Source organism: Rattus rattus, chromosome 15 (assembly GCF_011064425.1).
Source record: "Rattus rattus isolate New Zealand chromosome 15, Rrattus_CSIRO_v1, whole genome shotgun sequence".
Classification (NCBI taxonomy): Eukaryota; Metazoa; Chordata; class Mammalia; order Rodentia; family Muridae; genus Rattus; species Rattus rattus.
The window spans coordinates 78,540,531-78,567,813 of record NC_046168.1 but is presented as its reverse complement, the minus strand read 5'-3'; the positions used below and the strand labels follow the sequence as shown (position 1 = coordinate 78,567,813).

General features: G+C 37.9%; 1 protein-coding gene across 2 annotated transcripts in view; it reads left to right on the top strand.

Moving 5' to 3' along the window:
- The window catches only part of Snx2 (sorting nexin 2), a 41,595-nt gene extending 17,706 nt beyond the window's left edge, over positions 1–23,889 (top strand). Inside the window, exons 4-16 of one of the 2 annotated variants that reach the window (XM_032885520.1) lie at positions 1,601–1,667; positions 1,905–1,948; positions 3,429–3,570; positions 6,916–6,994; positions 10,688–10,763; positions 11,468–11,581; positions 11,836–11,929; positions 14,008–14,213; positions 19,446–19,589; positions 20,041–20,052; positions 21,161–21,241; positions 21,344–21,415; positions 23,428–23,889. In XM_032885520.1, coding sequence (XP_032741411.1) covers positions 1,601–1,667; positions 1,905–1,948; positions 3,429–3,570; positions 6,916–6,994; positions 10,688–10,763; positions 11,468–11,581; positions 11,836–11,929; positions 14,008–14,213; positions 19,446–19,589; positions 20,041–20,052; positions 21,161–21,241; positions 21,344–21,415; positions 23,428–23,478 — 1,182 coding nt within the window. In that variant the 3' untranslated portion in view covers positions 23,479–23,889. The remainder of the gene's footprint in view (positions 1–1,600; positions 1,668–1,904; positions 1,949–3,428; positions 3,571–6,915; positions 6,995–10,687; positions 10,764–11,467; positions 11,582–11,835; positions 11,930–14,007; positions 14,214–19,445; positions 19,590–20,040; positions 20,053–21,160; positions 21,242–21,343; positions 21,416–23,427) is intronic. The other variant, XM_032885521.1, reaches the window with a different exon arrangement.
- The last annotated feature ends 3,394 nt before the right edge of the window (positions 23,890–27,283 follow it).

Genomic DNA, 27,283 nt, shown 5'->3' with positions numbered 1-27,283 from the left:
TTTTTGTTCAGTGCTGTGAATGGAAACCAGGGCCTTGCTGGTGCTGGTCAGGTGTACTACCTCTGAGTTACACTCCCAGCTAACCCTTCAAACTCTTCTGTAGCAAAAGTATTTGAAACTCTTGGGGGTTTTCTGGTCTGTATTTTTTGTTTGGTTGGGTTTTTTGTTTGTTTAAGACAGGGTTTTTGTTTTTTTGTTTTGCTTTTTTGGTTTTGTTTGTTTGTTTGTTTGTTTGTTTTTAAGCCTTGGCTGTGCTAGAAGTCACTCTGTAAACCAGACTAGACTGGCCTCCATCCACCTGCCTTTGCTTCCCAAGGGCTTGCGTCACCACCTCCCAGCTGAAATGCTTGTTTTAAATTGCTTTCAAAGGGGCCTCTCTGTAGTCCCATCAAGTTATTTTTCCCACTTGCTGATTTTGAAAATTGAGTTTTACAGGGCCTTGTCTTCAAGAAAAATGTGTTTTTTAAAAAAATAATTAGAGGAATCATTCTTTTAAAGTAGCTTTTAGATATAATTGCTACAAGTAAGTTTCTACTAGTATAAGTAATAAGTTCTTTCTAGTTATTCAGGAGTGAAAATTCTGGGGCCAAGGCTGGGAAAATGGCATAGTAGATAAAGGGCATGTGGGTTTAGATACCCTGATGAGTATAAATGCCAGTGGATATTGGCAGTTCCCTGCAACCCCAGTGTTAGGCAGGCAGAAACTGGAACCCTACAGCAAGCTACGTAGTTAGACCAGGCAAATCTGTGGGGTAGGAAGCTGAATAAAAGTAAAGCAGGAAAGCATTTATTAATCTAAAGATTCTACTTATTAGCTGTGTATGGTGGAGCACATCTATAATCCCAGCACATGGGATATAGAAGCAAGAGGAACATAAGATTTCATACTGAAAAAAAAAAAAAAAAAAAAAATCCACAGTATTTTCAAAACTACCTGTTTTTTTTCTTTTTTAAAGTTTTCTTTGTTTACATAGCATATATGAAAGCGCCTGTTGGTTTTAAATTATTGTGACATGACCCTAATAAAAATACTAGGGTCTGTATATCTGGAAAAGAATTAGTAAAAACTATGCATTAATATTATGATAATAATATAAATCAAAATTTTTAAATTTTACATTTTTTTGAGAATTTCATACATGAGTACTGTGTTTTATGACTGACTGTCCATTTGGTATTAGATCACCTGTCAGCTAGCTCATCCTTAGAAAAAAACTCAGCAGCCAGTGACTGCCTGTAGCTCTTTATTTATGGGTAGGATTTTGTGAAATTTCTCCCGTCCATATTGGCATGCCAACTGGTATTATCAAATGTAGTCTCTATAGTCTCTATCTGTTGCACAAAGAAGCTTCTTTGATAATGGTTCAGAGTCTCCCTGTGTGTGGGTGTTAGGATAAGCATTTAGAATACAGTTAGGAACGATGTTGGTTAGAGAGATGGCAGTAGTAGGATCTTTGCTAGAGCACAGGACCTCACACGGCCGGCAGGGCTGCTCCACTAGGCAGACACTCCCTATTGAGAGGGCCATGAGGCCACATAGACAGTTACACTTACTTTCAAGATAAATGGAACCTTTTAACACCAAAATACACTTTTCTAGATTGAAGAAGAAGCAAATGGAGATATTTTTGATATAGAAATTGGTGTGTCAGATCCGGAAAAAGTTGGTGAGTCATTATTGTATTTTGTACTTCTTTTTGACTAGCTTGAATGTTACATCTTATAGTTTTCCATTTATGTATATGGAGAAGTATTGTTTCTTTTTAAATTGTTTTTTATTTTATTTTGAATTAATTTAATTAAATGCAGGGTCTTACACACCCTAGGCAAGCATTCTACTGCTTACCTAACCTCTGCCCAAGCATTTGGATTTTAATGATATTCTTTGGCTTTTGTCTTCATAGGTGATGGCATGAATGCTTACATGGCATATAGAGTAACAACCAAGGTAAGCTTTGTGCTTCTTCAATAAAGTGTTGGCCCTTCACTGTGTAGTAGAGAGGATGTGTGAGCAGGAGTGTACAGGAAGTGAATTGGTCTAGACCTGAGGTTCAGGCATGGCTAAAGCAGATCCAAGGTGAATGATGATGTAGTAATGGGAGGGAGGAGCAGGATGCTTCCTTCAGGCAGAAGATTTGCTTGCATAAAAGGCCGAAGTCGAGGCATTGTACTTTCTAGAGTTTCATCTGTATGTGACTCATGTCAGAATTTGGTGACCACAAGGCCTCGTGTATTTTGAGTAGTCATGTTAGGAGTTTTGGTTTTATCCTTAGAATAAAGGAGAGCTGTTAGAGAGGTTGGACAAAAGCATGGCACTATTAGATTTTCACTGGGACGGCTCTGTCTTAATTCCATGTGGATTGTGAGGATCCAAGTGTAGGTCAAGATCTCCAGTTGCAAGGCTATTGCAGCTTTAAGGATTAAGTCTTGAAACAAAGCAAGTCTGTCATAACATCTTAATTTCACACTGGGGTATAGCTCAGTTGGTAGAGCGAGTGCCTGTCTAGCATGCCTGAGCCCCAGGTCACTCTCCAATATGCAGAAAAGCCAGGGGAGGTGGTACACACCTGTGATTTCGACACTCTGCAGGTAGAGTCATGGGGAGCAGAAAGAAGTTCACAGTGGGTTCTAAGCCATCCTGGGACACACAAACAACTACAACTGGGGAGGGCATTGTTACTTGACTCTGAGAAAAGTTTTGAAAGTATGGAAATAAATGGTTGTCTGAATTACGTGTAGGTAGGAGATTTAATAATGCATAAGTAGAAGGTGTAAGGAGGAAGACATTATTTATGATAAAGGAACTTTGTAGTTGAAGAAAGACAAGATGCAGAGAGACACACTGAGGAGGCAGAGTTTTGTTAGTTGATGAAAGAAATCCTTATTCAACTCTGACTATAATTTGAGGTTCTGTTGCAAGCATCTGGGAGTAGCACTAAAGAGGAGAGGATAGTGCTGTCCCTATGGGACTCCGACTCTGACAGGGGAAGTGCAGTGAGCTTGAGCTCGGTGAGGTTTGCACCGAGTTACCTTTTGGGAGGTCTGGGCCATGGGTAAATTGAAGACCCAGTAGTTCATGTTTGTGAGTTCAGAGGTAGCCTAGGCTGCATATATATAGCAAAACTTGTCTCAGAAAACTAAAAGGGGAAAAACATTAGCAAAAATATGGTAGAGATTGGTGTGATAAATCAAAGACAGAATAAAGCAAGTATTTTCTAACCTTATTACTTTTTAAAGACTATAACTTGGACCGTAAATTTTAGTTCAGTTTTGTTTTTTCTTTTTTGTTGTTTTAAATCCATAAGCCACATTGGTACTCTGCATTCATTCACAAAACAGAGCAGACTACACTTGCAGTTATGTGCAGTAGTCATTTGTAAATGATTGCTTACTACTAACGATGTGAAATACCTTCTTTTCATTTGTAGACTTCTCTTTCCATGTTCAGTAAGAGTGAATTTTCAGTCAAAAGAAGATTCAGTGACTTTCTTGGTTTGCATAGCAAATTAGCAAGCAAATATTTACATGTCGGTTACATTGTGCCACCAGCTCCAGAAAAGAGCATAGTAGGTAAGCATAAGTCAGAACAATTACTCCTTACTGTTTCTTTTTTTAAAACAACAAACAAAAAAATTTATTTATTTAATGTAGCTGTCTTCAGACACACCAGAAGAGGGCATCTGATCCCATTAGAGATGGCTGTGAGTCACCATGTGGTTGCTGGGAATTGAACTCAGGACTTCTGAGAGAATAGTCAATGCTCTTAACCACTGAGCCACCTCCTTACAGTCCAATTCTTTCCTGTTCCTAATTCAGTTCTAAGCTGTTCCAGTTTCTGTGTCCCTTGTCCTTCCCAATCAGGGCTCCCATCCAGAGCTGCAGATTTGTATGTGCTGCGTGGATCCTGCATATCCTTAAAGAATGTGTAGCTCACAGTTTTAGTTTCTAACATATAAATATTTGGTTGTTGAATATTGGGTTGAAATTGACCAAACTGAAGGCAGTTAGAAACTGATTTTCAAGGGCATTAGAATACCAATGTGATACTTAATGTTGTTAACGTATTAATGTTTTCTCTAAGAACTACGTGCTGTTTGGTGCTCATCTATGTGTTGTCCAAAGAGAAATTCAGTTTATACTTTTTCTTATAAGAGTGATTTAAATTAATTTTAATTTGTTACATAATTAGTTCCCAATCAGGTTTAGTGAGGTCCTGCCTGAAATAAAACAAAAAACATTTCTACTAATATCAGGAGTAAGGGCTTAATATTAAAATGCAGAAAATTACAAAAAAAAAAAAGCAGAAAGCCTTCATTATCTTTACTATAAAAGTTTTGCTACTTTATTTACTGTGTGTGTTGGGAGATGTCACTCTTGCCACCATATGCGTGTGGGGAGCAGGACAGTTATGGAAGTTGACACTCTTCTCTTCATGAGTCCCTGGGTTTAAACTCAGGTTAGTTGGGTTTGGCAGCAAGCATCTTTATACACTAAGCCATCTCACTGGCCACCATTGGTCTGCTTTCAAGACCTGTGTTTTAAAATGTGTAGGTTATTACTAATCTGCTTTAAGTTCTGGTTTTTTAATGACTCCATTTTAATTTTCTTTATACTCAAAATTATAACTCTGAAAAATATTTAAAATGAACTTTGCTGATCATTAATTTTTTTTAAAGATTTATTTATTTATTATATGTGAGTACACTGCAGCTGTCTTCAGACACACCAGAAGAGGGCATCAGATCTCTTTACAGATGGTTGTGAGCCACCATGTGGTTGCTGGGATTTGAACTCAGGACCTCTGGAAGAGCAGTCGGGTGCTCTTAACCACTGAGCCATCTCTCCAGCCCCCGCTGATCATTAATTTTATTAGGCTTGAAAGATCATTTTATAATGTGTAATTTTAAAACTTGTGTTCCAATGAATTTGTTATATTCTTTTCCAAATCCTTGAATAAAGAACTTTGGGTTAATTCTCTTGAACTCAGGGCCTTCAGCATGCTAGGTACACTAAATTACTCTCATATACTCAATTTTCTATTTTTTAAAAATAATAGTACTATACTGTTTTAGAACTGTCTAAGATGCATCTCAGACGGGTTAAATTTGGTTGGATATGTAGCTTCTGTGGCAGTGTTTGCCTAGCATGCACAAATTCCTGGGTTTGATTCCAGCACTGAGGAAGTAGAGACGGGAGACTCGTGTTCAGTCATTCTTGGCTACACAGCAAGTCCGAGACAAGCCTAAGGCTCTATTAGAGTCAATAAATAAGTAAAGTGCACTAGATCATTTGAACACCATTTCCTTATGAAAAAGTTTTAAGGCAAGTGTATGTATGTCTAATACATAAATGTTTATATGTATACATGTATGTAGAGTCAGTTAGGGTAATATAAAGCCAAATAAAAGTTTCCTCTGAAAACTATGAATAATTAAAGGTAACTTGCAGATTAATTTTTGAACTTTCTGGTGTCTAGTTAGTAGAGAAGCAATTATGTGTTCCACAACACCCTATATTATTGACAATTTTTAATTAATAAATATTCTTTAAAAAATAATAGGGCCTCATGTAGCTCAGATTGGCCTCAAACCCAGTGTGTTACAGAAGATAACCCTGAGCTGTTGATTCTCTATGCCTCCAAATGTTCAGTTATAGGGGTGGGCTACCGTGCCGTTTGTTTGCTTGTTCACTGTATGTATTTATGTGTGCATGCACACATTCACTTATTCACTGTATGTATTTATGTATGCATGCACACATTCACTTATTACCACAGTTCTTGCTGGATAGCACAGACTGACCTCACACACAGTCCACCTACCTCATTCTCTCAAGTTCTGGGATTTTGGCCATCTGCCACCACGCTTGTAATCCATCTCGTGAGATGGCAGATTACAAATAGGAGTTTCCTGGGAAGCTGTAATTGCCATTGAAAGGAGTCTGCATTTACTGCAGTTGAGATAAAAACACAATTCTTTCTAAACTATTAGAAAAGGAACAGCCTGGCACAAGAGTGCATTTGCATTTTTATAATGCCTTAGGCAAGAGGGCCATGAAGTCCGGTTCAGCCTAAGCTATATAGATAAGACCTTGGCTCTATGGAACATAGACAAAATGACCACAACAGTCTGCCTAGCCATAACAAATGCAGACATGCTGGCTCTGCATAGGGAAAGCATTTAACAAACTCATCAGTTATATGTATCTCATTTCATCATCACATAAAGACCTGCATTGACAGTCATTGACATTATTTTTTAAGCTCCATTTTATATGTTCAGATGTAGGAATGGGGCTTAAGGAGATGGCTCACAGTTAAAGAGTAATTGCTACATTTACAAAAAGCTGGAGTTTGCTACCCAGGACCCAAATTGGGCATCTTACAACTGCCTGTAACTCCAGTTCTAGAGGATGTGATGTCCTCATCTGGCTTCTGCAATACCTATATGCATGTGTGCATAACAAAATACACTCATACACAGAAGTAAATAATGAAATCTTTTAAAAAAACAAGTATAGAAAAAATTAAGTTGGAGAATAGGTCCAAGGTAGAATACTTATCTAGCATTCATGAGGCCTTGGGTTCAAGGCCCAGGATTAGGGAAAAAAATACGCTTGAAATATAAAACCGTTTATGTTCTTAAAGTATGGAGTAACACAAGTTATGAAATTTTTTATGTAAGCTTTTGTATAAGTTTGAAACCCACAAATATGGCTCAAGTTGTGCTTTATGTGTTCCTGCTATAGATATTTATTCATTAATTAGAGATATTAACATATCATGAGATGTAATTTTTCAAAATGCCTACTCTAAGTAAAATCCCAGTACCAGCATGGGTCAACTTAAAATCTATTTTGATTATGAAGATATTATGATGGTCTGTTTCTTACGAATCTCATCCAACTTCTTCAAAGGTATGACCAAGGTCAAAGTAGGTAAAGAAGACTCATCGTCCACTGAGTTTGTAGAAAAACGAAGAGCGGCACTGGAGAGGTAATCTGAGTTGCAGTTCCACCATTGTCGAGCCTTTACTAGTCTGCAGCTGTGTAGTCTAACAGCATGACACCTGTTCTGTAGCTAGCAGGAAAACACAGGAATGAGTGAATTGATGTCAGGATTGTGTCATAATTACCAAGAGCTCTAAAAGATGCTTGTCGTTAGTTGTAAGAGGGAAACATGGAAATTGTGCTTGCAGGAACACTTGATAGAATGTCAGGAAAAGCCATGTATAGTGCACACTCCTACAATTCCAGTATTCTTAGACTGGGAGGAGGAGTTCTGTCATGGGCATGCCCTGGGCTACATAGAAGGACCCAGTCTCAAAATCTAAACAACAGGGGAGAGACTGGACATCCATGGAGAAATGCTTATGTAACATTTCAGAGGGCTTGAGTCATGACCTCACAGTCCTTTCCCAGATACTACAGTTATAAATTATTTTGATATTTAGAAAGTTATGCCATATTAATCTACTATTTTAATTATGCCATATTTACCTACTATTTTAATAATTTATAGTTTGTCTAAATTGATTTTTAATTAGATTTGTTTATTTTAATGTATGCGAGTGTTTTTCCTGAACATAAAAATATGTGCATCATGTGCAAGCTTGGTGCCCGTGGAGGTCAGAAGAGAGGGTTGGATCTCCTGGAATTGGAGCTACAGATAGTTGTGAACCACTATGTGGGTGCTGGGAACCAGACTTGGGTCCTCTCTAAGAATAACAATGTTTGTGAATTATTTGATATAATAATTTTACTATTATTAAACTGTGAAAACTGCTTATGTGTGCCTTGTCATTTTTATGTACTTAATTCTGACTTTAAAGAATAGTAATGTTACTCCTTGCTTAGATCCAATCAAAGAATAATAATAAATATGTTCTATCTTCCTTTAGAGTACATAATTATACGTGTCCTGTAAACTACAAGACTTGCTTTTCTTCTTTCGTTTTTGAGACAAGGTCTTTCTGTGTAGTCATGGTTGTCATTGATCATATAGATCAGCCTGCCTCCACCTACCACAGTACTGGGATTAAAGGCATGCACTGTCCCACCTGGCCTAAAATGTGCTTTTTTAATAGCAGGCCAAAGGGTTGGGGATATTCCCACTCCCAGCATCTTAACATGTAATACTTTCTTACTATGCTGAAATGTGAAAACAAAGTGAGACTGTCAGAGCAGTACAGCGAAGCTTTCTGTTTGTTTGCTTATTTGTTTTTGAGACAGGGTCTTACAATGAAGTCCTGGCTGGTCTGGAACTCACTATGTAGACCAAGTTGGTCTCAGATTCACAGAGGTCTGCCTATTTTTTTCTGAGTACTGAGATTAAAAGAATGAACTATGACAGTGGTTCACTGAGGCTTTACCAGTTTCTAATAGCATAATTAATTTTGTCTGGTCTTCATTTTATTTTCTCCTTTATCAATGACTTAGATTGGTAGAATAGCCTTTAGGAGTGTGTGTGTGTGTATGTGTGCGCGCGCGCGTGCGTGTACATGTACACGTGTGTACATATCTTCATGGTACAAATTTTTAGAACTGTTTTTGAGGCAACTTCTTACTTAGTAGTAAATTATTCACATTTTAAAAAAAATCCCCTAGTAAAGTCCAGTTAACCATACTCCATTTAAAAAGCTAAAGGGGGCTGGAGTGGTGGCTCATCAGTGAAGAGCATTAGGCGCTCTTCTACAGGGCGTATGTTCAGTTCCCAGTACCTCAGCGTCATTGTAACTCTATAAGGGATCTGACATTCTCTTCTGACCTCTGAAGGCACTACAGTGTACAGACCTAGAACCAGGCAAAACACTCATATACATAAAATAAAATACAATTTTTAAAAGTTTAAAAATAAACAATTAAAAGCTAATGTTTAAGAGAGAATCTAGTTATTCAGAATTATTTAAGTTATATCAGAAGTTTACTTAAACTGGAATTGATTGTGTTTGAGGCCAGCCTGGGCTGCATGAGACAGTTTCAAAAACAGAATCTCTCTAGAGCAGATTTTACTAGCCCCTAATCCTAATTTTATTCAATAAAACCAAAGTTCTTATAATTGACTACAAATCCCTGTCTGATTGTTACCCATGTCTTTCATGTCTCTTTGGTCACCCACTTTGCTCTGGGCTACAGTGACCCTTTTGTTTGGAATCCAAGGCCTTTCTACCTTTTACCCACCTACTACATCTCATTATCCTTTCTAATGTTTGAATGTTCAAGTGAGGCCTGTTCTGACAGCTGGCTTCATGTGCCTATCTACATTGGCACAGAGCATGTCTATGGACCTGGTCCTGTGTACCCCATTCTTTCTCATGGGACTTGAGAAAAGCTATGTAGACCAACTTGGTCTACATAGTGAGTTCCAGACCAGCCAGGACTTAACATATTATAGCTTAGTATCTGACTTCTAGTACCAAATTGTAAATTCCAAAAAGGAAGAGATATTCATAACTTTTGCATGCTGATGGATTCTAGGCCATCAGAATAACATGTATTCACTGCTCAGCAAATGGTTGTTAAATAAATAGGTGATTGTCATCTAAGACCCAGAGCATTTGCTCTTCTAGTCTTTCATTATATTGTTGGCATTGAATTTAAGAAAAATTAGTTTTAACTCTCTGCATCTTAAGGATTTTGCGCAGCTGTCTTTGTTTTGCTTTCTCTAAGCACACAAATAGAAACTGGAAAGCTCCTGTGATTCTCCTCAATTCACTCTGCTTAAAGCAGATCTGAGCTACCACTGACCACCCCACTTCTACTTCCACAGCCCTTGGTAGGAAAATAGCAAATGCAACATCAGTCGGGGCTACCAATGAGAACTTGTTTTTTTGTTTTACAAAAATAAGAGGAATTGTTGAAGAAAATTTAATTCTTATCAGATTAGAACCAAGGACCAAAACCCAATTGTTTCAATATACCAGCAAGAAATCTTGATAGGTAGTTTCCCCATTTAGAGATAGTAGTGATTATACTTGTTGAGAAGAAAGTATACATGGTGGTATATTAACTTAATTCCCTAAAATTATAACTGGAAACAGTAATTCTGTCTAAACATTGTTACACAAGCTTTAGTTCACATATCCTTTTGTAACTAAATCGTCATAGTGAGATATTGGTCAAGTGTTTACTCTGTATCCCTTTCAAAAGATGAGCAAAGAGGCCAGAGAGGTGGCTCAAAGGCTAGGAGTGCTTGCTGTCCTTGCAGGTTTGCCCTCAGTACCCACATGGTGGCTCTCAACCTTCACTGAGTCCAGGTTTGGCCTCCATGGGCACTGGGCATGTATATGGTGCATGTAGGCACTTATACATATAAAATAAAAATAAATATTTTTTAAGTGAACAAAAATTATGTATTTGATTCTTTAAAATCCTGCCCTCCCTCCTGCTGCCCCTCCCCCCCCCCGAAATAGGGTGTCATATGTAGGCCTAGCTAGTCTAGAACTTGCTATGTAGACTAGTCACGGACTCAAAGTCACAGAGACATCCACCTGCCTCTGCCTCCCAAATTCTGGGGTTAAGGTGTATCACCATGGTTTCTCTGTTCAACTGTATAAAATTCTAGATAATTATAGTGAGTGCAGACTAATAAGAGATAGATTAAAAATACTTTTACTTATCTATTTTTATTCTTTTGTTGAAACACAATTTAAAGTGGTACTAAAATAGGATCAATTCAACTCTTGAATAGGTATCTTCAAAGAACAGTAAAGCATCCAACATTGCTTCAGGATCCTGACTTAAGGCAGTTCTTGGAAAGCTCAGAGGTATTTCCACTTCAAATTTTCTCATTCATGTTTGTTATAACTAATACAAGATTAGATATTCAGTAAATAATTAGTTCAGTGGACATAGTAAAACCATCATGCTTTGGGATTTGTGGTGCTGGTTAATTGAATTACTTGCAAATACCTTCTTTTAGTAATAGAGGATGGTCAGTTCCTTTTTTGAAGAATTTAAACTAGACTTAACCAGAGAGATGAGAAATAATTTCACTGTCGCTGCCCTAATTGTTATTGTTTGAAATTAAAAAAAAAACAAAACAAAAACAAAAACAACTTGACTTGAGTCTCAGAATTTTCTAGAAGTCTCGTAAGCACAGCCTTCACAGAGTGAGCATCTCTGCTCACCAGCAGCTTGTTTGTGCTCCAAGGCAGGTAGCTGCTATGCTAGAGTCCGGCAATTTCTTAATGTGTTTTGAGAAACAGTGTTTGTTCTATCTAAATGTAAACGTGCAGAAAAAAAAAGCAAATGGAAAGTCTATTTTTTACGTTTTCCTTTGAGAATGTACAAGTAGTGCATTTGAGAAATTAGATCTCACTGTTGAAATGTGTGAGGTGAAGAAAATACAGCTTCTTTTCTCTTTTCTTCTCTCTCTTCTCTTTATTTTGGGAGGGGGTCCCTTTTGTGCCCAGTTAAATCTCTAGGCTTTTAACCGGTTTGTTTGCCCTTATTTGTCATTCAATTCCAGCTGCCGAGAGCAGTTAATACACAGGCTCTGAGTGGAGCAGGAATATTGAGGATGGTGAACAAGGCTGCCGACGCTGTCAACAAAATGACAATCAAGATGAATGAATCGGATGCAGTAAGAGCTGATTTTTCGACTTGAATAATGAAATGAATTAATGAGCCCAACAATTGCATTTTAAAGCTGTACAAGCAGAAAATAGGATATTAATTTGCTTATTGAGTCCAGTTCTCAGCTACATCAGTTGACCACCATGGTTATATATGGCTAATTTGCTGTTCTAAAACAAGGAAGGTAGCTTGCTATTGGTAACCTAATTTACAATGGTTCGTTCATCCTAAATTAGCTCCATTTTTCATTTTTTTTCTTAGTGGTTTGAAGAAAAGCAACAGCAATTTGAGAATCTTGACCAGCAACTTCGGAAACTTCATGCCAGTGTCGAAGCCTTGGTCTGTCATAGAAAAGGTTTGTTAGCTGTGTGTAAGTGAATACTCTGAGGTGACTTTGGAAAAGACAAAACAGTAGTTTCAAGCCTAGTCTGCTGCATGAGGTGCACTTAGGCGGCTGAAGCAGAGCCGCCATGAGTTAGTAGCTGGACTGCCTCACAACAGAAAAAGAGTATTTGTTTCAATATCAGTTAATGTTTTCCTCTGTATTTTGATCTGACTTCTAGCTTAAAATTAGAAAACTCAAGAGCTTATAAAACTATTTTAATTTAAATTAAAACTATTACTCTTTTGGTTCAGCTCTTGGTTAGCATGCATGAGACCCCAAGTTCAATTCTCTGAACTATAATGTGGAAAATTAAAATTGATATTTACAGATTTTCCTAAAAGTATTTGTATTGTGCCTCTACTTCTTGGAAACTTCTGTGAATTATTTTCCTTATTTTATAGTATTTAGGGGCAGAAGGCCCTGGGTTTGAGCTCCAGCATCACATAAACCAGGCAGTCAGGAGCTCAGGGCCATCTTCTTTTTTTTTTTTTTTCCGGAGCTGGAGACCGAACCCAGGGCCTTGCGCTTGCTAGGCAAGCGCTCTACCGCTGAGCTAAATCCCCAACCCTCAGGGCCATCTTCTAAACAAGAAGTTCAGGGCCAGCCTAGATGAAAAAAATAAAAAATAACAAAGTTCAGACCACGATATTTAAAACTAGGTTTGGGGGAGTAAATAGCTCATAGGAAATTTGAGTTGAAATTTTTTTAGTCCACAAAGTTTTAGTGTTAGACTCTGTTTTGCTTTGTTTGACTTTAGAGTGGAGTATTCTAAATTTTTTCTTTTTAGTTTTTATTTCATAGCATTTTATAGCATAGCATTGTTCATATGCATTATTTCATACGTGTTTTACCTGCATGTCTGTGTGAGGGTGCTAGATGCACTAAAACCAAAGTTACAGACAGTTGTGAGCTGCCATGTGGTGCTGGGAATTGAACCTGGGTCCTCTCGTAAAGCAGCCATTGTTCTTAACCACGGGACCATGTCTCCAGCCTCCATATGAGAGTCATGTCTGAATAGTAGTTTGTCGTAACTTTATTGTTTGAATTACCTATCTCTTAGGAAGTGGGCTTTGGAGTTTTTTTGAAAAGAAATTATATACTATGCAGCATCAGAATAGTTTTTATAAAATGTAATTTTTAGTCATCGTCAATAGCCTTTAAAAACATGAGTTTTCTTCATTTGAAATGTCTGAAATGGTTGTGTTAAAAATAATCTAGAAAGTCTTATTGGAGAATAGTATGAATTTGAGAGCAGCCTGGACTAAATGAGTTCCAGGCTAACTCATGTTTCAAAAGACAAATAACCAACCACCAACTAACAATAACAACGACAAAAAAGATCTCATTTAACTCTTATCATCATTGCATAGCAAATAAAAAGGGACTTAAATTGATAATTTACAATAATGTACAAGCTTACCTTTTTTCTTTCTTTCTGGATAGATAAGATTCTTATTAAAAATTAAGATGTAAAATTTTTAAAAAAATAATAAAAAATAATATTTGAGATACTGTTTTCTATGACAAATGTTTAAATGCTGAAGAATATAGTATGAATTAATTATTCTTATTTTTATGTACCTCCAGTGTGTGGGTTTGCAAACTTAGGGCGTCCAGAATACCAGTATCAACTTTTAATCTCAGCGCCGTCTCTCCAGCTCCATTAATGTTTATGCTTATTCCTCGGACATTAGGAACACACTTACATCTTCAACAGAACGCAGACGGCAGTAAAGGAGCTCTTTGGTGTGAAAAGGGAAGGCAGGTTATTGAAGTATTCAGACGCAGCTCCCCATCTGAAGATAAAATCTGTGATTCTACTTTGGTAGGGCTATGCTGGGGTTGCATGTAAACACAGACCACTCCACACCATCTGGTGCTCCTATGAGCATCTATGCCCGAGGCAGTTTATTGACTTTCTTATTAATTTGAAATAATTCATAAATGTAAAATTTAATTCGTGAGTAATTAAAATTTAGAGAGAATGACTAGTGTTAAAATTTTACTAGCAAATACTAAACGCTTTTTTTCCCTTTTTTTAATTTCAGAACTTTCAGCCAACACAGCTGCCTTTGCTAAGAGTGCTGCCATGCTAGGTAATTCTGAGGACCATACTGCTCTCTCTAGAGCTTTGTCTCAGCTCGCAGAGGTTGAGGAGAAGATAGACCAGTTACATCAAGAGCAAGCGTTTGCTGACTTTTACATGTTCTCAGAACTTCTTAGTGACTACATTCGTCTCATTGCTGCAGTGAAAGTAAGCGCTGTTCTCCAATCTTCTGACACTCTTGTTACGTAAGCCGTCTGCCTTAGAAATAGTTTAGACTGAGCATATGAATTGCCTACAACACTAGCACTTGGGTAGCAGATCAGACTAGACCAGTGAGGATCACACAGCAACACACACACACAATCACACTCATTTGGTCTTCTATTAGATATATACATGCAAATCTTACACTGCACTACTACATAAAAATGACGTCAAAATGCGACTTGTAACAACATTTTCTACTCTTAGTACATGGATAGTACAATAAACAGTTCTTAAGTCAAGGGAATGTCCAATAAGTGAAACACACACATTTATTTATGTATTCCTATGTAAGTTTGCAACTATTTGCGTATATTTACTTATTCTTTTTTTTTTTTTTGTTTTTTTTTTTTTTCCGGAGCTGGGAACCGAACCCAGGGCCTTGGGCTTCCCAGGCAAGCGCTCTACCACTGGGCCAAATCCCCAACCCCATATATTTACTTATTCTAGCAGTAGCTGGAGCTGCCTACTGGCTCTAGTCTTATCAGTAAGAAATGGGACAAACCAGCAGTAATCGTTCTCGCTCATGTTTCCGGGGGTCTCTAGCATGAATTTGGGCAGTATAAGGATTTTCTGTGTGTATTACTCAAGTGTGTAGTCACATACTCATAAATAAAATGAGACCGAGTTAGACCATGACTACATTTACAATGGTAGCATTAAATCTTAAGCACACCTATTTCTGAATAGGTACAGAAGGAACCTAGCTCAGCATTCGTACTCCCAGCTGAGTGTCAGTTTGTCAACATTTTTTCTGAAGATATTTTCTGATGCTCCAGAGTCTTTGGGTTACTGTTGTGGATGAAAATCATAATGAGGAGGCTCCAGCTATTTCCTCTCTGCATTTCCTTGGATTCAAACATTTTAGAGAGCTATTGAAATCATCTTCCTTTCCTTTCTTGTACAAACTGATAGTCATCTTTGGTGAGAACACTGATACACTGCCTATTTATTGATGTTTTGAGCTGTCTCAGGACTCCAGCACTTCCAAATGGTGTTTTTTTTTTTTTTTTTTTTTTTCGGAGCTGGGGACTGAAACCCAGGGCCTACCACTAAGCTAAATCCCCAACCCCCCAAATGGTGTTTTCTTTTTTAAACTAAAAGCTTTTTTTTTTTTTTTTAGATTTATTCATTTATTATATATATAAGTACACTGTAACTGTCTTCAGACACACCAGAAGAGGGGATCGGATCTCTTTACAGATGGTTGTGAGCCACCATGTGATTGCTGGGAATTGAACTCAGGACCTCTGGAAGAGCAGTCAGTGCTCTTAACCACTGAGCCATCTTTCCAGCCCCTCAAATGGTGTTTTCTTAATGTTGACAAAACTTACCAACTTTGTATACTCTTGTATGTGAGTCCTTATGCTTCTGGTGAGTTTTTTATTTTGTTTATAGCTGTGGTAACATTTATAGTGCATACTTTATTGTATTTAGGCAGCTTTTATTTTTACCCTCATGCTGGCCTGGTTTACAAGCTGGATATCTTTTATTGTTGTTTTTGTGGGTATTGTGTAGCTAAGGCTGGCCTAGAACTCCTGATCCTTCTGTCTCCTCCAGGTACTCAGATTATAAGCATGCACCACAAGATGGTGATTCCTATCTGTCTGATCATTTCTTAATACAGACAGATGTGAGAGCTGTTTTTTTTTTTAATTAGTATTATTTTTATTCTTAGTAGAGATGTTATTTAAAACAAACAAACAAATAAACAAACAAAACCCAAGAGGCTGGGGAGATGGTTCCACAACTAAGAGCACCTGTGTTTCAGTAGAGACACTCACTTCAATTCTAGCACTACACTAGCTCACAGCTGCCTGGCTCACATCCAGCTTCAGAGGATCAGATGACCCCTCTTCTGGCCTCCACAGGTGCTCTTGCACATGTATATACACATAGAAGTAAAAATAAATTAAAATTAAACAAAAATGCTAAAGAAAATAAACCAGTGGGTCAGAAAGGGAAGTCGACAGTGTCTGTGAGTGCAGGTAGAAAAGAGCTACCCAGGGAAAGACCCCCCCATGTCAGGGATAGGCTCGCCTGCCTGTGCTGAATCCTCGAGAAAAAGCTTTCATCACACTGTCTTAAGCCTTTTGTTAGGACAAGTGTCTACATTTCTTAAAATTAGTTATGTCCATGTTTTTCAAAATATCCTAAAGAATGCTGGCATCAAAAGAGGTATCACAATCAGCTTGGAAATAGGTATTAACCTTGTTTGATCCAGAGGCACCTACATTATAGGAGACATCTTTTTTTTCATACAAAAAATTTTTTCCCACTCAATATATCAAAGGTGTGTTGACAAGTGCTGAAGATCAGTTGACAAAGAGGGTTATAGAGTTGTGGTCTAGTTTTGTGAAGGCAGATAAAGCTCTTGAGATCAATCGGGTCAGCTACTTGAACATAGGAGGTAGGAGTCATAGAAGCTATAACAAGCAAGAGTTAGACACAGGACAGTTCAAATAGTCAAAAGGACACATTTCCACTCTTCAGCCAAGACCTCTAGTTTCTCTGGCAACAGTTCCAGTGTGTGGTGATTCTTGAGTAACTTCATAAAAGACTTGGCTATGCATCTGTATGAAGCTAATGTTTGTCCCCGTCCCTACTTGTCTTGTCCTTTTATCAATATATCTCACGGATTCCCTCCTTTTCTCAGAAAGGATTCCATTCTTTGCCTGCCTCTTACCCTCAGTCTCAGTCCATTTTAGAGCGGTCTCCATCCAGTTCAACATTCATAGATATGTCACTTTATTTACTTTTGGTTTTTGAGCTAGTGTCTCATATATTCTGGCTGGCCTAGAAACTATATAATTAAGGATGACCTTGAACTCGAAAACCTCCTGTTGTGAATAGATGTGTGCTATTACATTCCCTTACATAATGCTGGAAAGAAAACCCATGTTTATTCAAGCAATTCAAGCTTAATTTTATAGTGTTTTGACAATATCTATTTTGATGTAAAATTTCTAGAAATAGAATTATCAGCCAATGGTTATATGTAGATATGAAATTCAGTTTTATTTTATACAAGTACTGCATGCTCCTTTTTGTCTGCCTAATGATGGCGTTTCTATAGTCCAATTGCTCTCTTCCTCCCTCCCCTTTCTTTGTGTTTCTTTTTTTCATCATTTAAAAACAGTCATTTATTTTTATTTTTTATATGTGTGTGTTTTACTCATAATGTGTTCATGTTTACCAGGTGCATGCCTGGTGTCTGGGGTGAGAAGAGAGCATTAGATCCCCTGAAACTGGAGTCACAGGCAGCTGTGAGCCACTGTGTGTGTGTGGGAACCACACTCAGTCCTCTGCCATAGCCGCAGAGTCCTAAACCCTGCGCCGTGTCGAGCTCCTGTCGTCACTCACTTGATTGTTCACTTGTTTGAGGCAGGGTCTCACTGTGTAGCCCTGGCTGTCCTGGAACTTACTCTGTAGACCAGGCTGGCCTTGAATTCAAAGAGATCTGCCTGCTTCTGCCCCCCGAGTGCTAGGAATCAGGCATACCCCACCACACCAGGTCACTGCTGCTTCTCCTCCTCCCTGGCCTCCTCATCCTCCTCCACCATACAAAAAAGCTCACTGAGATCCAGTGCACACTTTCCTGTACATGTCTATGTCGTGCTTCAAAGAACCAAGCCCTTGTGCCTCCTCTACCTGAGCCACACCGAGCCCTATGCCACCTCTTTTTTTGTTTGAATTGCTAATTTCTTTTTACCTACTTTCCTGAAAAAGAAATCTTACCTATCTTTATTTGATAGTAACTGACCTTCTGTTTTGTTCCCGTCAAGATGACAGGAATAAAATCATAATTTGCATTTAGGAGTACTGTGAGGATTTGCCAGTACCACAGAGGTACACTGACTGTTCAAGAGGGCGTCTAGGTTACTCATTCAGCTTGGAATGAGTAACATTTGTGTTTCTTCAGGTAGGCCCCTGGTACCTAATGTTCTGTTTTTGTTTTGTTTTTTCCAAGGCAGCATCAAGGTCAAGGCGACTTTGAACTGATATGACTTTCTTGCCTCTGTCCCCCATTTGGGATTACAGGCATGAACCATAACACTCAGCTATTTACTGCTTCTTGATTAAAATAGGGTTTAAAATTGAAATATCTCTGGCATAATACTTTTTGATTCAACTAGTTACTACTTGGCTTATTCGTTGAGTTAGTATACATATGAAATAATGTTAACATATCCCCAACATCGAGCTAGGAGAGAGATTCATATTGTATTTTCCCATCCTGCCCATTGGTTTTCTTTTTGGTCACAACTTAGTTGCTCTCCTGTATCTGTATTTCACTTGTCTAATCACGTGATTTTACTCTGACAGGCCCATGAAGATAAGCTCTGGATGTGGTTGACTTGTTTTGATAGAGTGAGCCTGTGTCAGGTTTCATTTAGTCTTACTTTTAGTTGTGGTTTTTGGTCCTTTTCACTATGTACTGGACTCAACCTTTTCTCCATTTCCTTAGGCCTTTACTGTCTTATTTATTGTTTGCTTTTTCCCTATTGGAGTCTTCTGTGAAACTTTTCACTTCACTTCCTGTTACTTGAGGTCCCCTCCCCCCGCCCCTTTTTTTTAAACTGGGTCACTCTATGTAGGTCTGATTTGCTCAGAACTTATATATAAACCAAGCTAGTCTCAAACTTAACAACAGTCCTCTTGCCTTTGTCTCCTGGTACTGGGATTAAAAGATTTGGCCTGGCTTGGTTCATTTTATCTTTTTTTCTCTGTGAAGCCTTGGTTATACTGGAACTTGATCTGTAGACTGGACTGGCCTTGATCTCACAAAGAAACACCTCACCTGCATTTGCTCCCTCCCAGTCCCCCCAGTTCTGGGATTAAAGGCATGAGATGACACAGCCCAGTCTTTTTACACTTTCAAATTCTGTTTTTTCCAGCATATAAATCTTTCTTATGTAGTGTTCAATAGAAGAATGTCTAATGTACACTAGTAATTTTAAATTGAATACAACATTTTTAGACTATACAACTTTTACGTCTTACTGCAAGCCACATTTAAAACCCTGAAAGCTGTTGCCCTGCATATTTTCATTGTCTCCATATACTAGGAAAACATTTAAATGCTTGGTTTATAGATTTCAGTATTATTATATTTACATTGTAATGAGAGTATTTTACAATGTTGTTTAATAGCCTTATGCCGTCCATTTACAGGGTGTGTTTGACCATCGGATGAAATGCTGGCAGAAATGGGAAGATGCTCAAATTACTTTGCTCAAAAAACGTGAAACTGAGGCAAAAATGATGGTTGCTAACAAACCAGATAAAATTCAACAAGCTAAAAATGAAATAAGAGAGGTAATTAATAATACTTTATTTCTTTACTCAGATTTTTCATATCATTCATATATGCATAATTTTTCATTTTTTCTGAATCATTCAGCACTTAGCTATTTCTTCATATTTTTTATGAACTATGTGAGTTAGTTAGAAGTATTTAACATTTTTTATCATCATTAAAATCTCCAGAGCCCTCTGTTACTTCACATGACTATGAAATGAGTCAAGAAGCATGCAAGGAAGAAATCAAAAGTTAACCTTCGCACTTCGAGTACATTTCTTTTCAAATGGTTTTGATTTCCAGATGGTTACTCATTTTGTATCTAAAAATGGTTTTAAAGGTAGACCTACCCATATTTCGTTCTCTGGGCAATTTTATCCCCCATATATATGTATTATATATGGTGTTTTAATAAATTTGTATAAGTTTATTATAATTTATACACTTCTTTTGCCATGCTTCAATAAGGAAATTGAAGAGGTAGGACAACCTTTATATTACTACAAATAAGCACACCCGCTCTTTGCAGAGGATGGACCAGGGTTTGGTTATGTAGTGGGAATACCATTTCATTGCTTAAATATTTATTTTTAGCTGCTTCATTGGTCACTAGTCACATTTTGTTGTTACCATTCTGAATTTAATGATTATGAGTCTTCAGTAGATAATAAATAGTTTCATTTGAAAAAGACTAGTCATTTTACCATTACAAAATGTTTTTAAGTGTTTATCAAATATATTGAAGTATTTCCATGAGCACATGAATGGACGTGTTATGGAAAATATCTTTGGCATATTTTGAAATGTGTAACAATTTATTTGTTAGTGAGCCCTATACTCAAAATTTCTCCAGTTGTATCTAATAGGTGTTTGTTAGGTTAATCTTTATTTTGTTGGTTTTGAGACGGGATCTAACCATGTTACCTTAGCCCTACACCCTCTTTCACAAAGTAGGAGTTACAGCGAGAGCTACCATTCTGGCAGAACATTATAGGTCATTAAACGTTGAAATATTCTAGTCTTAAATAAATGTAGCAATGAATTATTAATGGAATTTAAACTGACATGTATATCTACCACTAGAAAGTAAAATGCACTTTTTTATGCGTGTATGGGGTGTGCATGTATGCGTATGTGTGTGGGCATATGTGTATGTGCATGGACATAATGTGTGCATGCATATGGAGGGCAAAGTTTCATGTTGGGTGTCTTACTCCATCACTTTCCACCTTGTGTACTGAGTCCAGAGCTTTCACTTGAACCCAGAACTTGCTGATTTCACTTGTCTAGCTGGCTTTCCTCTGTCTTTGCCTGCAGGGTGCTGGGATTACAGGCTACTGTCATGCCCTCCCAGCATCTACATGGGTGCTAGAGATTTAATTCTGATCACCATGCTTGCACAGCAAGTGCTTTTCCCACCGAATTGTGTCCGCAGGTTAGGCGAGTTCATGACTGAACTAGGTTAGATTGGGTTTTCTCTATTGAGCTCTCCTGGCACTTTCAGGTATTTTGGTTAAGTAATCATGACAGTATAATATTTTTCCAGGTAATAATAAGCATTTTTTTTTCTCTTGTTTGTTTTCCTTAGTGGGAGGCAAAAGTACAACAAGGAGAGAGAGATTTTGAGCAGATCTCTAAAACAATTCGAAAAGAAGTGGGAAGATTCGAGGCATGTATCATACTTCTGTATTTTCCTTACTCTTGCTATGGTTCTGTGGGAAAATTTAATTTCCTACTAATACCCTTTTTTTAATGCATTGTGCTTTAACAGAAAGAACGAGTGAAAGATTTTAAAGCTGTTATCATCAAGTACTTGGAATCATTAGTACAAACACAGCAACAGGTAAGCTCATTTTTGTTATAGCTTCTGGAGTTTCTTGGAGAGTCATTTTAAAGATGATTAGCAGCTGTTTAAATTAGAGGAAAAATTAAAAGTGGACTAAATGCTAAAGTAACTGGAGACTATCTTAGGTCTGTTTGCCTCTACTGGATAATACACAGAGATACACTGTTCCTAATATCAGGACATAAAAAGTCACAGAGTGGCCTGGAGAGAGAGATCAGTGGTTAAGAACACTTCCTGCTCTTACAGGAGACCCAGATTCAGTTCACAGCATGCACATTGCAGTTCACATGCAGTTCTAGTGGATCAAAGCCCTCTTTCGGCCTTCTGGAACAAAACACCCATGCCCATGAAATCAAATGCATCTTAAAAAGTATCCCATAGACGGTTTCCCCTTTGAGGTTTATTCTGTTTTGGAGATGGGCTCTGTCTGTATCCTAGGGTAGCCTGGGAATTGCCACCCTGTGCCTCAGCCTGCCGAGCGTTGAGGTTGTAGGGTGCAACCATGGCGCCCGGCTTTACAGCCCTGGTTTCCTTTCCTTGTCAGACAAGGCAGACTGACAGAGTAGGTGCTCCCAGTACATTTCTCCCTTCCACAGCATACAGAAACTTAGACTAAAAAATAAGGTTTTAAAGTTTTCTCTGTAGTATTTGGTTTTATTTGGAATTTTTGATGCTTGAATACTATCTAAAATTGACATTTGTTTCCTTATGAGCTTTCATGACCATTAAAGTCTATAAAAATAGTATTTTGCATATACAAATCAAAAATCGTAATGTCTTTTAATAGAAATAATTTTTCTAGTTAGTTTTAAAATGTACAGAAATAGAGATATATAGATATAGGTAGAGTTAGAGATCTTCAAATTCAAGACAGGCACCATGGTGAAAGCCTGTGATCCCAGCTCTTAGTACGCAGAGGTAGGAGAGTCATGAACCCTGGAGGCCAGTCTGTTTTGAATGATAGTAAGTTTCAAGCCAACTCAGTTTTCAAGTGAGTAAAGAAAGTTATATTTTTAAAATTTAACTGCCAAGTGGTGGTGGCACACACTGTCAATCCCAGCACTCAGGAGAGAGGCAGGTGGATCTCGGAGTTCAAGGCCAGCCTCGTCTACAGAGTGAGTTCCAGGACAGCCAGGGACACACAGAGAACCTGTCTTTAGACTAAGTAGAAAAAAATTGTTTTCAAAGAAGTTGCTTTAAATTAACTTTTTAGTATTCAGTTTATCTGTTCTCTAGATGACCCAGAGACTGACAAGTGGTTTTTCCAGTCTCTCTTTTCCTTCCTTATTCAATGTTGGTTCCCACCTCCCTTTCTTCAAGTCCTCTTAACTAGCAATATTATAAAATGTAAATATCCTAGGAATTAGGATTTGCTTTGTGTTGGAAATGGTCGTTAAGTTAGGGAAATGTCAGGTTTTAACTGTTTAGTAACAGTAATATTTTATGTATAATTTTGCATATATCTAAGAAGTATAAAGAATACATATTTTTAAATTATTTATACCAGAATCTGTAATTAGCTAGGAGTAATGTTTAAATAGCTTATATATTAATTCTGTTGATAAGACATCTGGTGAGGAGATGATCCATTTAAGAACCATATGTAGCCAAGGATGGTGATGAACACCTATAATCCCAGCGCAGTGAAGCACAGGCAGAAGGACTGCCGAGACATCAAGGACACAGGTCTGTAGCAGGGAAGCTTGTCTGGAAAACCATTGAAAAACCAGGTAGAAATCACGCATAGGATAGGCGTGGTCCTGCAAGCATAGCCCCAGCAGTGGGTGGCTGAGGCATCATGAAATCCTGAAATTTCAGGCCATCCCGAGCTTACAGTGATACCTTTTTGCAAAAAGATAAAAACAGATTATCACCAGTAAAAATACATATATGTATAAATGTGTAAAAAGACTAAATTAATATGAGCTGCTTGTGTATATACTTAAAAAGGATATATGCATTAAAATGGCAAAAATGTAACAAAAATATCTTTTTATTATCACCCACAGCTGATAAAGTACTGGGAGGCATTCCTACCTGAAGCCAAAGCCATTGCCTAGCGTTATCCCCGCTAAGGAGACATCGGATTCCTCAGTGAGATCATCTAAAAACCATCTAAATAAACCACTATATATTTTATGAATTACATGTGGGTTTTTTATATATAAAAACATATGCGCTGACATTTTATTACAAGCTGCATGTCCTGACCTTCTTGGAATTAAGTGGACTGTGGCATGACATTCTGCAATATTTTGCTGAATTGAACACTATTGTGTCTTAAATACTTGCACTAAAAGGTGCATTGCAAGGCCAGAAAATTTTACAATCTTTTTTCTTTATGTTCTGTAGTGTGTTTACCCTCATTATGAAACAAATTAGCAATGCATTGATTAATGTTCACTTATACATTCCTGTACAGAAATTATGATTTTTGTGATTATAGTAATAAAATGATATTACTTGTGAAATATTAGTAATAAATTATTTGAGTATATAAACATGTTAGGGATCATTTTTTAATAGGAAAAATGCTTTATCATTAATACTATAATTCCTTAAGTAGTTGATAGGAAATGCCAAATTCTTACTTTGAATAATTAAATGAAGTTTATAAATTGTCTTATAAATCGTGGAACAATTGGTAGTTTTGGGTAAAGAAAATATTTTTTTTTTTTTTTTTTTTTTTTTCTAGGCAAGCGCTCTACCGCTGAGCTAAATCCCCAACCCCAGAAGAGAATATTTTAAATGCCCAGTTTAATATGAGAGGTTGGGTGTGTAGTCATGCCTATAATCCTAGCACTTGGGAAGGTGAAATTCGTGGACCACTGTAAACTCAGGCTGAGAGTCCAACCAAACAAAGGTGTCTGTGTTTCAGTCATGTGTCATGGATTTTTTTTCTTTTCTTTTCTTTTCTTTTTTTTTTTTAGCTCGTCTTGTTGTCTTCAAATATTTTATTGTTGCCTCTGTTTCTATTTCAAACACAAAGTAGACCATCTGTGGTCATGATTGACAAGGAGCTAGTGCCATGTTAAAACACTATGGTTTGATGAGAAGCTAAGGGCAGCAAAAGCAAATCTGAAGGAAAATGAAATGTACTGTGGCAACTGACTTACCCTTCTTGAAGGTCCTATTGGAGACTGATAAGCAGTGCTTAGTGATGACAAAGTGGTGAGTCATGACTGGCGTGGCATTAGTTTTCCCTCAATCAGGTATCAGCAGTATACCGTTAAGGAGGGGTGAAAACTTGGCCAATCAAACCTCATTCTTTGTTTTTGACTGTCTGCAAAGCCAGGCTCTTAAGAGCATAGCATTAGGGAAAGGAAGGGTGAGGTGGACCCTTCAAGAGTCCATGAATCACTAACAATGACATAATTCTTTAGGCTTCGCTCAGATTGCCTGTTCAACCTACTGCTCACATATAGCCAGTAACTGTCAGCTTGTCACAGGGTCCTGAGATGGTGAGCTCTGTTGTAGCGTCTTCCAGCTCAACACTGAAGTACCCTTTAATCCCCAGTGTCTTGTGTCATTGTGCTGTTTCATGATATCTAAGCACACTGGGCTCCAAATGGCTCCCCTCCCCTGACCCACATGCTACATGAGCTTGGGTTACTTATTCCATCACAGCAAGCTGGGTACTCTTGATCCTTTACTTGTTTGGGAGGAAAGAGTTGCATGCTGATTCTATTCAGTGTCTTTGACTCCCGTAATCTTTATTTTTTAATAAGTGCTTAAGCTGAGTGTAGTGGCATATATATACACACATACCTATAATGCTACTTGGAGGCTTGCAAGTTTGAGGCCAACTGGGCTACATAAAGAGGCCTTATCTCAAAACACCAGCAAAGCCCTCCAGTATTCTTACTAAAAAGGACCCTGAGCTTGAGGATAGTTCTGTCTACAAAATCTCTCTCACTTCCAACCTTCACATCCCACCAGAGCGTGCAGAGGAAACCTTTTTTTTTTTTTCCCTTTTTTAACCACTCTATTACTAAGCTCCAATACCTTGTCTATACAAGGCATTCAATCTTCCCTTCCCCAGAAAGCTTTTTTTTTTTTTTTAAAGATTTATTCATTTATTATATATAAGTACACTGTAGCTGTCTTCAGATACACCAGAATAGGGCATAGGATCTCTTTACAGATGGTTGTGAGCCACCATGTGGTTGCTGGGAATTGAACTCAGGACCTCTGGAAGAGCAGTCGGGTGCTCTTAACCGCTGAGCCATCTCTCCAGCCCCAGAGGAAACCTTTCTGCAGCTCCTTGACCACATCTCCCTTGTGTCTTACTGGTATATGAAGTGTCTCACCATGTCCTGAGTGTGCCAACACCACTGTGGGCACTGTTCACATGAGACTGCTAGAACCCCAGGGAGTTGCTGAGCTGATACAGCATGTGCAAATAAAGGCTCAGTGACCTTACCAGGGAAAACAATTCTAAAAGATAGAAAATAATGTTTGCTTTTAAAGAAAGCTACAGAGAAAGAATGCAGTCTTACATTGCTGCTTACATTGAAAATAGCTTTGACAAATTAGTAATTTGTAGTAACATATCAGATGACTTCTACCATAAATATTAAACCCAGGGGACGGTGAGATGACTCAGCAGGTTAAGGTACCCGACATGAAGTTGATCCCTGGATCCCACCCGATGGAATTTGACTCCCACAACTTGTCCTCTGACTACATGTACACTGTAGCAGGCATGCCTTCCCACACTAAAAAGTAATTTAAAATAAATATTAAGAAAAAAAGCCTGTTGGGAATTTGGTTTCACTTGAATGATGTCCTTGGTTGCTGTAATTGCAAGCACGTGGTTTCCACATAGCTAAGTAAGTTACTCAGATCCAAATCTTCATCACTGGAATACCAAATAACTCCAAATAATTGAGTATTTTCAATCTTGGTGAAGCTTCAGAAAATAACCAAAGCTATTTTCTCTAGTCCACATTTACTACTAGTGTATTGGAAACCTCAGATACGCTGTACGAGTCTCTGATACCCACCGGCATTTCAACAGTAATTACTTCACGTGTTGGCCTTCTTCTCTCCTGTTCAAATGTCTAAAATCCTTTCTCCTGGCTAGAGAGATTTCATATCAGTTAAGAGCCTGTCTACTGCTTTTCTAGTGGGCCTAGGTTCCAATCCCAGCTTCTCCCCCACTGCTCAACAACCATCTGCGACTTTCCAGGTCATCCAACGCCCCCTCTGGTCTCTGGGCATAAGATGGGTACACAGACATACATGCAGGAAAAGCACCCATACACATAATTTTTTTAAAAAAATTCTTTCTTTCCAAAAGAATAAGAAAAGGGATTTGGGTTGGTTTTAAATCATAAACTTGGAAAAGGACCAAAACAATACAGTCTGAACGTGGGTACATATACAACCTTGCTTCTGTCACTTAAGGGCTATAGTAGGGCTTTGAACTTGCTACATACATTTTTCTCCTTATATCTTTTTATGTATCTCAAGCTGACATCAAATTTGGTACTGCTTCATCATCCTGCCTCAGTCTCCTGTGTTCTGAGGTTATTTGGTATGAATTACCATACCTGCCTACATCTGTTATATTTAAAACAATTTTTTTTAAAGTATAAATAAAGGACTGTAGTGATGGCTCATTGATTGAGAGCACTGACAACTGTTCACTGGGTACTGCTTGGTTTCCAGTACCCAGGTTGGGCAGCTCCAGGGGGATCCAACACATTTGATCTCTGAGGACACCTGCACTCATGTGCACATACCCACACACAGAGACACAATTAAAATTATAAGTAAGAGTGGGGCTGGAGAGATGGCTGAGTGATTAAGAGCACTGACTACTCTTCAGAGGTCCTGAGTTCAAATTCCAGCAACCACATA